Source organism: Sciurus carolinensis, chromosome 16, assembly GCF_902686445.1.
Source record: "Sciurus carolinensis chromosome 16, mSciCar1.2, whole genome shotgun sequence".
Taxonomy (NCBI): domain Eukaryota; kingdom Metazoa; phylum Chordata; class Mammalia; order Rodentia; family Sciuridae; genus Sciurus; species Sciurus carolinensis.
This window is the reverse complement of record NC_062228.1, coordinates 44,508,055-44,523,703: the sequence shown is the minus strand read 5'-3', so window position 1 is coordinate 44,523,703 and position 15,649 is coordinate 44,508,055. Positions and strand designations below refer to the sequence as shown.

The 15,649-nt window shown below is 37.9% G+C and overlaps 1 protein-coding gene across 12 annotated transcripts in view; it reads left to right on the top strand.

The window, feature by feature from the left end:
• The window catches only part of Znf527 (zinc finger protein 527), a 31,145-nt gene extending 22,349 nt beyond the window's left edge, over window positions 1-8,796 (top strand). For 10 of the 12 annotated variants that reach the window (XM_047527509.1, XM_047527506.1, XM_047527504.1 and 7 more), the window contains one exon: window positions 6,643-8,796. In XM_047527509.1, coding sequence (XP_047383465.1) covers window positions 6,717-8,219 — 1,503 coding nt within the window. In that variant the 5' untranslated portion in view covers window positions 6,643-6,716 and the 3' untranslated portion in view covers window positions 8,220-8,796. Of the gene's footprint in view, window positions 1-4,106; window positions 4,214-6,642 lie in introns of all 12 variants that reach the window. The other 2 variants (XM_047527508.1, XM_047527507.1) reach the window with 1 other exon arrangement.
• Window positions 8,797-15,649: the final 6,853 nt, after the last annotated feature.

Below are 15,649 nucleotides of genomic sequence, written 5' to 3'. Positions count from 1 at the left end.
AGTCTGTTGATATGGTGAATGACATTTATTGATTTCCTGATGTTGAACCAACCTTGCATCCCTGGGATAAAACCCACTTGATCGTGGTGCACTATCTTTTTAATATATTTTTGTATGTGATTTGCTAAAATTTTGTTGAGAATTTTTGCGTCGATGTTCATTAAGGATATTGGTCTGAAATTTTCTTTCCTCGATGTGTCTCTGTCTGGTTTAGGTATCAGGGTGATATTGGCTTCATAGAATGATTTTGGGAGGGTTCCCTCCTCTTCTGTTTCATGGAATACTTTGAGGAGTTTTGGAATGAGCTCTTCTTTAAAGGTTTTGTAGAACTCACCTGAGAACCCATCTGGTCCTGGACTTTTTTTTTTTTTGGTAGGCTTTTGATGACCTCTTCTATTTCATTGCTTGAAATTGATTTATTTAAGTTGTGTATGTCCTCCTCGTTCAGTTTAGGTAATTCATATGTCTCTAGAAACTTGTTGATGTCTTCGAGGTTTTCTGTTTTGTTGGAGTATAGATTTTCAAAATAGCTTCTAATTATGTTTTGTATTTCACTCGTGTCTGTTGTGATATTTCCTTGTTCATTCCAATTTTAGTAATTAGAGTTTTCTCCCTCTTTCTCTTTGTTAGTGTGGCTAAGGGTTTATCAATTTTGTTTATTTTTTCAAAGAACCAACTATTTATTTTGTTAATTTTTCCGATTGTTTCTTTTGTTTCAATTTTGTTGATTTTGGCTCTGATTTTAACTATTTCCTGTCTTCTACTACTTTTGGTGTTGGTCTGCTCTTCTTTTTCTAGGGCTTTGAGCTGTAGTATTAAGTCGTTTATTTGTTGATTTCTACTTCTTTTGTTGAATGCGCCCCATGAAATAAATCTTCCTCGAAGTACTGCTTTCATAGTGTCCCAGAGATTTTGATATGATGTGTCTTTGTTCTCGTTCACTTCTAAGAATTTTTTTATTTCCCTCCTGATGTCTTCTGTTATCCATTCATCATATAATAGTGTATTATTTAATCTCCAGGTATTGGAGAAGTTTCTGTTTTTTATTCTGTCATTTATTTCTAATTTCAATCCATTATGATCTGATAGAGTACAAGGTAGTATCTCTATCTTCTTGTATTTGCTAACAGTAGCTTTGTGGCATAAAATATGGTCTGTTTTAGAGAAGGATCCATGTGCTGCTGAGAAGAAAGTGTATTCGTTCTTTGTTGGATGGTATATTCTATATATGTCGGTTAAGTCTAAATTGTTGATTGTGTTATTGAGATCTATGGTTTCTTTATTCAATTTTTGTTTGGAAGATCTATCCAGTGGTGAGAGAGGTGTGTTAAAATCGCCTAGTGTTATTGTGTTGTGGTCTATTCGATTTCTGGAATTGAGAAGGATTTGTTTGACGTACATGGATGAGCCAATGTTCGGGGCATAGATATTTATGATTGTTATGTCTTGCTGATTTATGCTTCCCTTAAGCAGTATGTGATGTCCTTCTTTATCCCTTCTGACTACTTTTGGCTTGAAGTCCACATTATCTGAAATGAGGATGGATACTCAAGCTTTTTTGCTGTGTCTGTGTGCATGGTATGTTTTTTTCCATCCTTTCACCTTTAGTCTATGGGTATCTCTTTCTATGAGATGAGTCTCTTGCAGGCAGCATATTGTTGAATTTTTCTTTTTAATCCAATCTGCCAGTCTATGTCTTTTGATTGATGAGTTCAGGCCATTAACATTCAGGGTTATTATTGTGATATGATTTGTATTCCCAGTCATTTGACTCATTTTTGTTTTTTGACATGATTTGCTTTCTCCTTTATTTGGCTAATCCTTTAGATTAGTTCCTCCCATTGCTGATTTGCATCGTTGTTTTTCATCTCTTCCTCATGGAATATTTTGCTGAGAATGTTCTGTAATGCCGGCTTTCTTTTTGTAAATTCCTTTAGCTTTTGTTTATCATGGAAGGATCTTATTTCGTCATCAAATCTGAAAGTAAGTTTTGCTGGGTATAAGATTCTTGTTGGCATTCATTTTCTTTCAGGACTTGGTAAATGTTTTCCAGGCCCTTCTAGCTTTTAGAGTCTGGATTGAAAAATCTGCTGATATTCTTATTGGTTTCCCCCTGAATGTAATTTGATTATTTTCTCTTGCAGCCTTTAAAATTCCGTCTTTATTTTGTATGTTAGGTATTTTCATAATAATGTGCCTTGGTGTGGGTCTGTTGTAATTTTGTATATTTGGAGTCCTATAAGCCTCTTGTACTTGGTTTTCTATTTCATTCTTCAGATATGGGAAATTTTCTGATATTATTTCATTGAATAGATTGTTCATTCCTTTGGTTTGTTTCTCTAAGCCTTCCTCAATCCCAATAATTCTTAAATTTGGCCTTTTCATGATATCCCATAATTCTTGTAGATTCTGTTCATGATTTCTTACCATCTTCTCTGTTTGGTCAACTTTGTTTTCAAGATTAAATATTTTGTCTTCAATGTCTGAGGTTCTGTCTTCCAAGTGTTCTATCCTATTGGTTATGCTTTCTATGGAGTTCTTAACTTGGTTTATTGTTTCCTTCATTTCAAGGATTTCTGTTTGTTTGTTTTTTTTTTCAGTATCTCTAACTCTTTATTAAAATGATCTCTTGCTTCCCATATTTGCTCTTTTAACTGTTGATTGGTGCGATCATTTAATGCCTGCATTTGCTCTTTCATCTCCTCCTTCAATGCCTGCATTTGCTCTTTCATCTCCTCGTTTGCTTCCCTGATTGTTTTAATTATGTACATTCTGAACTCCCTTTCTGACATTTCTTCTGCTGTGCTGTCATTTTTATTGATATAGTATCTAGGTTTGTTTGGGACATTTTCTTCCCTTGTTTTCTCATATTGGTCAGATGTCAGTGGGACTCTGAGATATTGTAGATTTTCTCTATTGACTTATAGTGTCCCTGTAGATTTCCAGTGTATCACCTCCCAGCCTTCCATGGCCTGAAGTCTTGGAGGAACTTGATAATGCAGTGCTTCCGAAGAAAGCTGCCCCTAGTCTGCTACTGGTTCCAAGGCTTGGAGCTGGCTCTGTGCGGAAAGGCTCTCACTGGGTGGCCTGCTCCGAGAAGCTGGCCGTGTGGGAGGAGCCCACCACCGGAGTGAGCAGGGCTACCTGGGGAAGACTCTAGCTGCCCTGCCCTGCTCTGATAAGCCGCCCCTATCTGGGCCTGCCACCCAGGCCGAGCTTCACCGGGTTGGGGAGACTCACCCCGTTGCCCTATTTTAGTCCAAGTCTCTCAAAGCCTCCCCTTCTTGAATCCTGGGTTCTGGAGCGACAGGAGATGCAGTCACCCTCTAGTCCACCATCTTGGATCGCCCCATGGAAAGAGCCTGCAGCTGGAGGGGGCAGGGCCGCCTGGAGAAGTCTCTGGCTGCCCTGCCCTGGTCTCAGAGTCTGCCTGCGGGTCGGAGCTCCTTGCTGGCTCGGGGACTTGTGGCTGGCTCTGTGTAGAAAGGCTCTCACTGGGCGGTCTGGTCCGAGAAGCTAGCCTTGAAAGGCGCCTCCCGCCGGAGGGAGCCGGGCTGCTTGGGGGAAGTCCCTGGCTGCCCCCTCCTGGTCCCTGAAGCGCCTGTGGTCCAGAGCTCGCCGTGCTGGCTCTGGGACTTGGACCTGGTTCTGTGCAGAAAGCCCTAGATAGTCTTTTAAAGAAGGGGATTGTCTATGTCATTGGTCTAGCTATTCTTTGCAACATAATTTGCATGTTAGCAATTAACCTCATTTTCCTTCTTGAGATTTCCCCATAGGTCCCAGGTTTTTCTCCCCAGATTTCCCAATAGAATTTCCTGGGTTTCATGCAAGTAATATAATGATTTACTTTTTCAATATAATTGTCTCTTAGTATCTGCAGGCTTTTGGATCCAGGTCCCCTGTGGATTCCAAAACCCTTGGAAACTCAAATCCCTTATACACATCCTCTCATATAATTGAAATAATCTCTATATTACTTATAATGCCTAATACAATATAAATGTTATGTAAGGTGTTGGACTATATTGTTTGGGGAACAATGACACGAAAAATGTCTATGAATGTTTAGTACAAATACATTTTTTTCTAATATTTTCAATCCACAGTTGGTTGAATCCATGGATGTACAATCTGCAGATACAGAGGGCTGGCTGTATATCAGTTTGTCCGTTGCCCACCAGATCAGCATGTGGGAGACTAGGTCCATGATCTAGTAAGAACTTTTCCTCTTCTAATGCCATAGATCAGCCTACTTACCATATGGTTCTGATTGGATCCAAAGTTGATCATACTCCGTTCTAACTTCCATCTAGTTACAGAATATAACTACCTGGGAATTATATATCTCAAATATCAATTACATTGCCTGGATTGATTTTAATCCCAGAGAATTTACCTTTCCTATTTTCTGTCTTATCACTTGACAGTTATCTAGTTGCATAATCCCTACTCAAACATTGATGTAGTAATAATATCTGTGCCTACTAGTGGTATGGGTACAAGAATTACTGAGTACAGATTATCTTATAAGCATCACTGAGGATCTGTAATGAGCCCAACACTGGCACATGTGTTATAAATATATTATCTCTTGTTCTCATAACATACTTGCAAGGTGACCTCATTTTGCCAAATAGAAAACTGAGGCTCAAGAAGTAGGTTTATCAGTTTGTTAAGGGTAGCTACCTAGATGCAGAGATAGAATTCAATCCCATCTTTGCCTGGCTTCAAAGGCAGTGTTGTTTTACTGTGCCACATGGGTTTCCATTTGATTCTGTTCTGCTTTACCTGAATCCATAATTTCCTTTTTCTCCTCAGCTACTGATATAGGTGAATATTCTTCTCTTTTTGTTGAATGCTATTATGATATCATTGGCTTCTAAGTAAATCTCTACTCTGATTACAGTAAATATATCTTCCACACATACAATAATTATTTCCTGCTCTATAATTTGCCGAGGACATTCTCCCATGTGGAATTCATTCTGCTCCAGTATTCATATGCCTTAAAAAGAAAGGAAGAAAAGAAAAGAAAAGAGAGAGAGAGAGAAAAGAAAGAAAAAGAGGTTGGCACTCCAGGCACCTCAGAATCCCCCATGTTGGAAAATACCTGTAGTCTTCCCCCTTTAGGCTTCTTTTACTTGGAATAACACTTAGATATTGTATAATTTTTTTAATTTTATACATTTGCCTGGAGTAGAGAAAAAATTTTTATTGGCAAGAAGGAATATAATGGGCCTGGACATAGCTGTCCTATAACAGGACAGGAAGTCTGGGAGAGTAGGCAAGTGAACAAAAGTCACATTTCTGAGGAAAGAATGAACAACATTTAGAACCTAACAGAAAACAAGTGAACAAAGCCCCCTCAGGCTGGACTTTGATAGGGGCCAAGGTAGGAGAGGATCCAAGACTGTGCACAGGAGAACTGACAAGGTTGGGGGCTTTACCTGGTTTTGTTGGAAAGAAGGAAGATATAGATACATACATCATCTGTTTTTTGCTTTTGAGTTTTGTGCTGATGTAGTCTGGAGGAAGATTTTCTTTTCAACAGATGATAAACTGTCATTGGAAAGATTCCATCTCATTAACTCCAACACACTGACATGTGCAGTTCTAAAGTAATGCCTCAATATATCCTAATTTGAAAGTGGCTCAGTTAGTAAAATAGTAGCCATATTTTGGAAGCCAAATCGTTCCTTAGTGAATTTTGCTCTCTTTTTTCCCAACATTTATTCTAATAATGATCTATCTCATTATTATCTAGTCTTTCATTATGTGCCACATTGAATCATTGTGTGCACAAGTTTTATCTCTCCCTTTAGAGTTTATAAAAGGGAGGACACTATGTCAGACGTTTTTCCCTCTAGTAGGTCCTGGGCATATATAGTCATAGATTCTGTACATTTTAATATATTGCCTAATTGTTATGGGGGTGACATAAAAAGAACTTTCTTATTTTTCTCTTTTTTTTAGATCATTTTTTAAAAAAGCTTTCATTTCACCTTGTCCCAACTAAGATCCTTTCCTGATAGTATTGTCTACTTAGCAGGCATCATTTTTCTCTCTATGAGAAAAATTGATCATCTTATTTTTTCAAGATACTTAAAACAATAATAATTTTTCTCTAGACCCTGATAAAATCTTAGAAGTTGTTGAACAGCATTAGTGGAAAATATTACAAGATATTAATCTGGCAGCATCCATGTCATTGCTTAAGGCAGTAGATGCCACCATAGGAAGGAAAAGGAGTAAACATCAATCCCTGCCCTCACAGAACTTTCAGTTATATGTATATATCAGTGTAGGATGGACTGGAGTGTTTAAAGACTATAGGCAGGTAAAACAATCAGGACTTAATCAATCATCCTCAATTCCCTATCTTTCTGGCATTCAGCTTTGTCTACCTCTTAGGCCCTACTTCGTACCTGATTTGCTATCACTGCCTCCCCAACACATATGATCTCCTCTATCAACCTCTTTGTTCTTTGTACTTAGTTCATATTGCATGGCCCTGTTTGGGAGATGTTAGAACCATGTATTTTATTCTCTCCTTTCCCCCAGTTAAATTCTTTCCTTCTTTAACAATTTATTTTCTCCTAGTGAAGGGAAGAAGAAGACATTTATTTTCTTGATATTTTTCAGACTGGGAGTCTTGGTGTGAAATCAAGGAATTGTCTCCAAAATTGTTCATTGATGAGGAAGAAATATCCCAGGGGATGATAACAGAAAGACTCACAAGTCATGACCTTGAATGCTCCAGTTTCAGAGAAGCCTGTAAATATGAGCGGTTTGAGTGGCATCGGGGAAATCAGGAGAGCCATTTCAGGCAAATGACAACTCTTAAGGACATCTCTACTGGGAAAAGAGGCAATGAATATAATAATTCTGGAAGAAGGATCCCCCTGAAGTCAGTACTTTTAACACAACAGAGAATTCCCACAGGAAAACAAGCACATAAATTTGATATTTATGATAAGTTCTTCCCCCCAAATTCAGTCATAATTGAATATAAAAGACTCCATGCTGAGAAGGAATCTTTGATAGGTAATGAATATGGAGAACTGAATCAGAGTACTCACTTTAGTAAAGATACACGAATTCCTTCTGGTGAGAAACCTTATGAAAGTAATGATTTTTCAAATCTCTTAAGTATCCACTCATTACTCACTGAACATCCAACTCAACATAATCATTTTGGAAAATTAACCCATGAATATGATGAATGTGGCGAGGCCTTTAGCTGTTACTCATTCTTTACTCAACCTCAGAGAACTCACAGTGGAGAGAAAGCATATGCATGCAGTGACTGTGGGAAAGCCTTTAGCCATGACTTCTTTCTCAGTGAACATCAGAGAACTCATATTGGAGAGAAGCCATATGAATGTAAGGAATGTAACAAAGCCTTCAGGCAGAGCGCACACCTGGCTCAGCACCAGAGAATCCACACTGGAGAGAAACCATTTGCTTGCAATGAATGTGGGAAGGCCTTTAGCCGTTATGCCTTCCTTGTTGAACATCAACGAATTCACACAGGAGAGAAACCATATGAATGTAAGGAATGTAACAAAGCCTTCAGACAGAGTGCACACCTTAATCAGCACCAGAGGATTCACACTGGAGAGAAGCCTTATGAATGTAATCAGTGTGGAAAGGCCTTCAGCAGACGCATAGCCCTCACTCTTCATCAAAGAATTCACACAGGAGAGAAACCCTTCAAATGTAATGAATGTGAGAAGACCTTTGGCTATCGCTCACACCTTAATCAGCATCAGAGAATTCATACCGGAGAAAAGCCCTATGAGTGCATCAAGTGTGGCAAGTTCTTCAGGACTGACTCACAACTTAATCGCCATCATAGAATTCATACTGGAGAGAGACCATTTGAATGCAGTAAATGTGGGAAAGCCTTCAGTGATGCTTTAGTTCTAATTCACCATAAAAGAAGTCATGCGGGAGAGAAACCCTATGAATGTAGCAAATGTGGGAAGGCCTTCAGCTGTGGCTCCTACCTTAATCAACATCAGAGAGTTCATACAGGAGAGAAACCCTATGAATGTAATGAATGTGGGAAGGCTTTCCATCAAATCTTGTCCCTTAGATTACACCAGAGAATTCATGCTGGAGAGAAACCCTATAAATGTAATGAGTGTGGGAATAATTTTAGCTGTGCCTCAGCTCTCAGACGACATCAGAGAATTCATAATAGAGAAACACTCTGATTATAACAAGTATAGGAAAGAAAACATTTAGGTACCAGCCACTCCTTATTGAATATCAGCAAATTGTTTGATTAGTAAGCCTATGTATGTAGTACATATGAAAAAGCCTTTAGTTCACCATCCTCCATTATTTGAAATGACTGGATTAGTAGACATCTCTTACTTATTCATCTGTTCAGTACCCCACCCTCAATGCACATGATTTAATGAAATTTTTAATTAGGGACAGCAGAAGATTGGTCATGGGCTGACCATTTATTTCCCATCAACCTAGATATTAATAAGAGTTTCACAAATGGCCTTTCTGGACCAATAGAGCTCTTGAAGTATTGTTATGAGTAGTAAAAGAGATCTTATTCTTTCTGAAATTGCAAGCTTTGAGGATTTAATGGGGTTTCAAACTCACCAGTAGCCTTTGCCACCCATGTGGAAAGCCTTCCCAGAGATTTCTAAGAGAGAAAAATGGACACGAGAAACAGAAATCTGATGACATTGTTTGATCTGGAACCAGTCATCCATGTCTGCACCATCCTTTACTTTTTTGTTTTCATGATTCAATAAATTTTCTTTTTGCTTATGTTAATTTGAATTAGATTTTTCTGCTTGGAATTAGAATACCAACTCATATACCCTGTGTTTGCTATACTTAATCTTTTATATGGCATAAGCTAGGCATAATGCCTGTAATCACATGCCTGTAATCCCAGAGACTCAGGAGGCAGAGGATTGAAACGTTCAAGACTGACCTTAGCAACTTAGGGAGAACCTGTTTCGAAAAGAGAGAGAGAGAAAGGACTAGGGATGAAGCTCAGTGGTAAAGCACCCTGGAGTTTAATTCTGAAAAAAAATATTTATAGGGCCTAATTATTTATCCAAAGGAGAAATATTATATAACAAATACATGAAAATTGAGTACACAACCTTCTTTTTTTAAATTTTTTGTAGTCGTAGATGGAGAGCATGCCTTTATTGTATTTATTTATTTTTTTGTGGTGCTAAGGATCGAACCCAGTGCCTCACAAGTGCTAGGCAACCACTCTGCCACTGAGCTACAGCCCCAGCTCCCACAACCTTCTTTAAGCTGAGAGCATTGTTACAATTTGTTGATAAAAATTACTTTAGTATGTATTAGTCTTTTTTACAAGAAGGACTGATACTTTAAATTTTCCCTTAAGAAGTTCAAATAGTTTGTATCAGTGACTCACCATAGGCCTGTAATGAAAGACCAGAATCTAAGAGAATTATGGATCCGTCAGTTGAATGAATGACACTTCATCTGAAGGGGAGTTATTTGATTTTCTTTTTTCAGTAAGTGTTTAAACATGCTATGTGACAGAATACGATAAGGTAGCAATGTAAAACGGTGTCGTTTGTGGGTGGGCTGTAAACTTGGTTTATAGATAACTTCTTTGAAAGAACAAAGAATGAGCTATTTTCAACTAATGGTAAAAATTAAGCATTTGAGCTGGGTATGGTGGTTCATGCCTGTAATCCCAGTGGCTCAGGCAGGAGGATCATGAGTTCAAAGACAGCCTCAGCAAAAGTGAAGCACTGAGGCACTCAGACCTTTAAATAAAATACAAAATAGGACTGGGGATGTGACTTAATCCCTGGTACCTTAAAAAAAAAAAAAAAAAAGCATTTGATGCCTAATTTTTTTTTTTTTTTACAAAAAGTATGTTGTTTGTTTTTTTTTTTTTAACATTAGTTACTAATGAAAGACTAGAAACAACTTAAAAATCCAATCACAATAGATTGAATGGACACATTCTGGTATGCCTGAAGTTATATACACCAAAGTGATAAGACTGTAGGTAAGAATTTTATCTCCCTGTACTTTATATATTTTCTTTGATAAATGTTGGTTTTTTAAATGGTCTTATTGATGTAACATTTTTGGAGGGTACTTACCAGGGATTGACCCCAGGAGTGCTTAACCACTGAACCATTGATGTAACATTTTAAGCATATAGTTCAATGATTTTAATTAATTTATTCAGTTGTGTAACTATCATAACTCAACATGAAAGCACTCTGTCACTCCCCAAATTTCCCAGTGCCAATTCGCAGCCAACCCTCACTCCCACACCCAACCTCAAGATGCCTAAAATTTTTAGACAACAAATCATTACTATTCTTTGGAATATTGGAGAGGATGAGAATATGAAGCAATATATTCATATTGTATCTTAATGTATGTAGGGAAGCAAGTTTTGGTGATATGAAAACTTAGCTATCTTGAGCAGTTAGAATCAGTTAGAATCTGTGAAAAAGTATATATTTTTAAAAAGATTAGAACAAGCCAGATGCAGTGGCACATACCTATAATCTCAGCAGCTTGGGAGGCTGAGACAGGAAGATGGCAAGTTCAAAGCAAGCCTCAGCAACTCAGGCCCTCAGCAACTCAGGGAGACTCTGTCTCTAGATAAAATATAAAAAAGCTAGGAATGTGGCTCAGTGATTAAAAGTCCCTAGGTTCAATCCCTGGTACCAAAAAAAAAAAATTTAGTACAAACACATTAGGCAAGAGTGGAGGATTTATATATGTGCATGAAGTGAAAGTGATTACTACTTTCATAATTTAACAGTTTATACATATTCCAAATTCAGAAAATTAATTTCCTTAAATACTGACAAGACAATTTTGCTGTATACAACATAAACTACAGATTTAGTATCACTCAATATTTCAGACCTTAAGCAGAAAGAAACAAGTATGATTATAAAGCATTGCCAAACATATCTAACCTAAAATGCATTAATATCTTATATTTAATTCATATCATTTCTCTATTTTTCTTGGAGATATAGGAATACTTATTTTGAATATGTATTTATATATAAATATTTATATATATACACAAACACACATATACATATTTATAGTTGTAGGTGGACACAATACCTTTATTTTATTTTTATGTGGTGCTGAGGATCAAACCCAGGGCCTCATGCGTGCCATGTGAGTGCTCTACCACTGAGCCACAACCCCAGTCCCCTGAATATGTATCTTAATAATTTTTAAGTATTGAGTAGTAACTTATTTTGGAAAGTTTCCCAAGGTATACAGTAATCTTACCAGGCTTCAAGGAAAAAGAAGAAGGACTCAGACCAGTGAAGAGACTGAATTATTCACTAATTGATTTTTGGTCTAAGTGTGGCAGCTAATTTCTTACTCAAAGGTGACAAACCTAAGCCTCTGTTTAATCCTTTGCTTTTGCAGCTGAACTTCATCTATAATGTTGATAAAAATATTTTTTTACCCATGTGTTTAGCATAGGTGTTTACATATTGTAATCAGAAGTTTCTCCTCATGATGAGGTAACTAAATTTTCTTCATCTGCAACTATTCCTCCTGTTGTCTTGTGGTGATACATTAACTTCATCTTTTGGCATCCATGGAAATTATGCTTTATTAGTTTCTGATTGTTATTAGGGTCATCTGAAATTTGTGTTTATGTGAGTGTGTGTCTACATCTGAAGAGTATGTATACATCCTTGAAACTTTTTGCATTGCATTTTTGCATTGTGGTGGCACATGCCTGTAATCCCAGCAATTCGGAAGGCTGAGACAAGAAGATTACAAGTTCAAGGCAAGCCTCAGCAATTTAGCGAGGCCCTAAGCAACTTAGCAAGATTCTGTCTCAAAATAAAAGGGCTAGGGATGTTGTTCAGGGATAAGGCACCTTTGGGTTTAATCCCTAGTACCAAATAATAAAGTTGTAATAAGTACCACTCTGTGCCGGTTTGCTCTAATTTAAGAAATGGAGATACAAAAATCCCTATCTTCATAGAGCTTTACCACTGAGCCACATCCTCAGTCCTTTTAACTTTTTACTTTAAGACAGGGTCCATTAAATTGCTGAGGATCTTGAATTTGTAATCCTGCCTAGCCTGGGGAGTCACTGGTATTATAGGCATGTGCTCCCATACCCAGTTGAAGTTGACTTTGGAGTCAAGACCTGAGACAGATAAGAACTCCATCTGTCTGCACTGTGTATACACACATATATAGACATATTTATATACCTTATAAAGTTAATGAAAAGACTTGGAGTCCTAAAGTGACTTAAGTAAAATGGCATTTTTTAATATACTGTATTTTTTCCATAGTTTCTATTACCAAGAAGAAAAGGAATTCATATTAGTAAGAAGTTTATATTAATCGTTTTTCATAAAACTTGAAATTATTCAGGATTTTTGAAATATTGTTTCCATAATTTTAAAAAATTACTGTTTGAAAATTGGTAACTTAAAATTGGCTCAAGTAACTGTAAATGAGCCCAAAGGAAGTGTGACTATGTTTCTTCACATGGTGACATTTGCTATCTCCCTCCTACAGAAGATTTTCTTTCTTTTCAAGTATTTCAAAGTATTGCTTTTTCCAAGAAAACAATGCAAAATTTTGTGTAGTTTATTATTTTTCATAGAGTGTGCATGTGGTACTGGGGATTGAACCCACGGCTTCATGTATGCTAGACAAGCACTCTACTACTAAGCTACATCTCCAGCCCTCCTGGGCCCCTTCAGCAGCTCCTATATTTGAATGGTAAGACTGTGCAGGAATTTTGAGCAGGATTCCTGCCATTTTGATTTGGCCCTTTTTAGAGACAGCTGGACTAAATACTTCCCTGTAAGTACATGTTTTCAGATTGATTTCTAGTGTCTACCTGCCATATTAATTTGCTATATCTACTGAGATTTTTTACTTTATTCACAAAGCTCAACACAAGGGGATAGTAGATTGGATAGTGGATAAAAGTAAATCCATTGAAGCCATGAGATGACTTCCTGTACTTCAGTGATAAGTGGGATGAATTACCTTCTTGGTCAGCTTTTTAAAAGACACTTACACAGTAACTCTTCACATATTCTTCCAGAAAGTGCAGTGGAAATCTCTTCTCTTTTGATGATTGACCTAAGTATGGGCTTTGGAATTAGACCCAAATGTGTAGATATTAATCCCTTAGGTTAGGAGAACTTGAAGTGATTTTATTTCTTTCAGGCTCAGTTTAGTCATCTGTACAACTAGAATAATTCCAAGATTTTGTAAGAATTACTTCAAAGAATGTAACATATACAAATAGTCAACACAAATTACTAATGATGATGTCAAGCACAGGAAGTTGAATGGTCTGCCTGAGAGCTAACTGTTAATGGGAGATAAAATTGTAAATTCATCCTTTGGTGTGGATTGAGTCCTAAAGAACAGTGGTCCCAGGCCCTTCTGTCCAAACCTGGAGTGGAAACTGCAGCTCCAGAGTTTCTCAGAGTTCTCTCTTTGATGTGGATATTTCCAGTTCTCCACATAAGTAACACTTAACTTTCCTTTTTAAAAATTATATCCAGGGTTGGGGATATAGCTCAGTTGGTAGAGTGCTTGCCTCATAAGCACAAGGCCCTGGGTTCAAATCCCCAGCACCACACACACAAAAAAATTATATCCATCCTAGTAGATATGAAATGATACCTGACTGAGGTTTTGATTTGCATTTCCTAAAGACTAATGAGTTAAACATCTTTTCATATGCTTATTGGACATCATATATCTTCTTTGGAGAAATGTCTATTCAAGTTCTTTGCTCAGATTTTAATTTGGTTGTTTGCCTTGTTCAGTAATAAAGAATCCTTAATATGATTTAGATACTAGATCCCCATCCTGTACTTGATTTACAAATATTTTCTCCCATTCTGTAGATTATTTTTTACTTTCTTGATAATGTCCTTTGATGCACATTTCTAATTTTAAGAAGTCCAATTTATGTAGCAATGAGATGTTACAGAATGAGTGAGAATTACAAACCACCATGCATATTGAGCCAAATTGAAAGGGAAAAAAGGTCCATTAATGAGCATGCCAGGCAAGCAGCAGCTGAGAGCAGGCTAATGCCTCAAAGAACTCCTAGCACCAGCCAGGCAGAGTGGTGCACACCTGTAATCCCAGTGGCTCAGGAGGCTGAGGCAGAAGGATTGCAAGTTCAATGCCAGCCTCAGCAAAAACGAGGTGCTAAGCAACTCAGTGAGACTCTGTCTTTAAATACAAAATAGTGCTGAAGATGTGGCTCAGGGGTGGAGTGCCCCTGAGTTCAATCCCTGGTAAGAACTCCCAGCACCCGAATTTTGGAAGTAGAATTTATAAAGGCAAACCCCAAGAACAATTGAGGCACATGGAAGGCAGACAGACCCTGTCGAGACAGATTTTTTTTAAAATATTTTTTTAGTTGTAGATGGACACAACACCTTTATTTATTTTTATGTGTTGCTGAGGTTTGGACCCAGTGCCTCACAAGTGCGAGGCAAGCACTCAACCAGTTACATCCTCAGCCCGATTATACATTTTAGAGTCATTTTGTTATACATCAGGGCCATAGGGACACAGGAAGGTCCTACTGTACTGTCAACATAGATACAGCTTCAGGAGGCTGAAAAGAAAACATTATAAGCAAGCATACAATGGAGTCAGGTCAGGACAAAAGGGCATTACTTTGGTTCTTTTCCATAGAAGCACAAAGGATAATTATTTCTGGGTTGCAACTCTAGGAAGCATTGTTTCTGCTTCTGCTGTCCTCCTCCTGCCCTGCTGGCTAGGAGATATAGAATTTTAAGAACCTCCTTACCCCAAAGATGAAAAATACTTATTCAGGAAGGCAAAGATATCCTACCAGCCCTGGCCTGTTCACCCCTAGAATCTTACATGAGGTAGGAATAAAGATGTTATTCAGGTCATCGTATTTTGGGATCTTTATTATATCAGCTTAACTTTCTCTCTAACATATACAACTCTAGTGTGCCATACAAATATTACTATTTTCCATTTGTCTCATGAGGATGGTTGAGAAGCATTGAGACTTTCACCAAATTTCCTAGGGGTGGTCTCCCACTTCCTGGATCCATTTGTATCAGAGGCTAGTGAAGGAAGCGACGAGTTTTAAACCATCTGTAGGGATGTGCTGGTTTTGATGAGGTCGTTGTCAATTCAAGTATTATCAGGAGTCCTTGAGAGGGGAAAAAAGATGTCAGTGTTCCTCCCCAGCTCCCACCCTCGCCCCTGTTAACTTCCAAGGCTAGAGAAACTCCTGTCTTATCTGCTGAAGTTTGAAGTGTCTGATGTATCCTAATGTAAATAGACCCATCGCCCTTGCTGTGTGTTTCCTTTCTGCTGTGATCACTGAATCCAGGAAATAAGGTTAGGTCCTGTACACATTTTGCATGTTATATAGCACCACCAACCTGTACTCCTGTCCAGGGATGTTGAGAACTCCTGATACAACCAATGTAATTCTTATATTGACAGTCTATAGCTCCCTTTCCCTTCCGCACAGGGTTCTAAAGGAGGTAAGCACTCAGGGGAAGCATGGTTTCCAACTCTGAGTGAAGGAGGAGCTGTGTATGGCACTACTGCTGCATGGACCACAAACCACCCTTGGGCA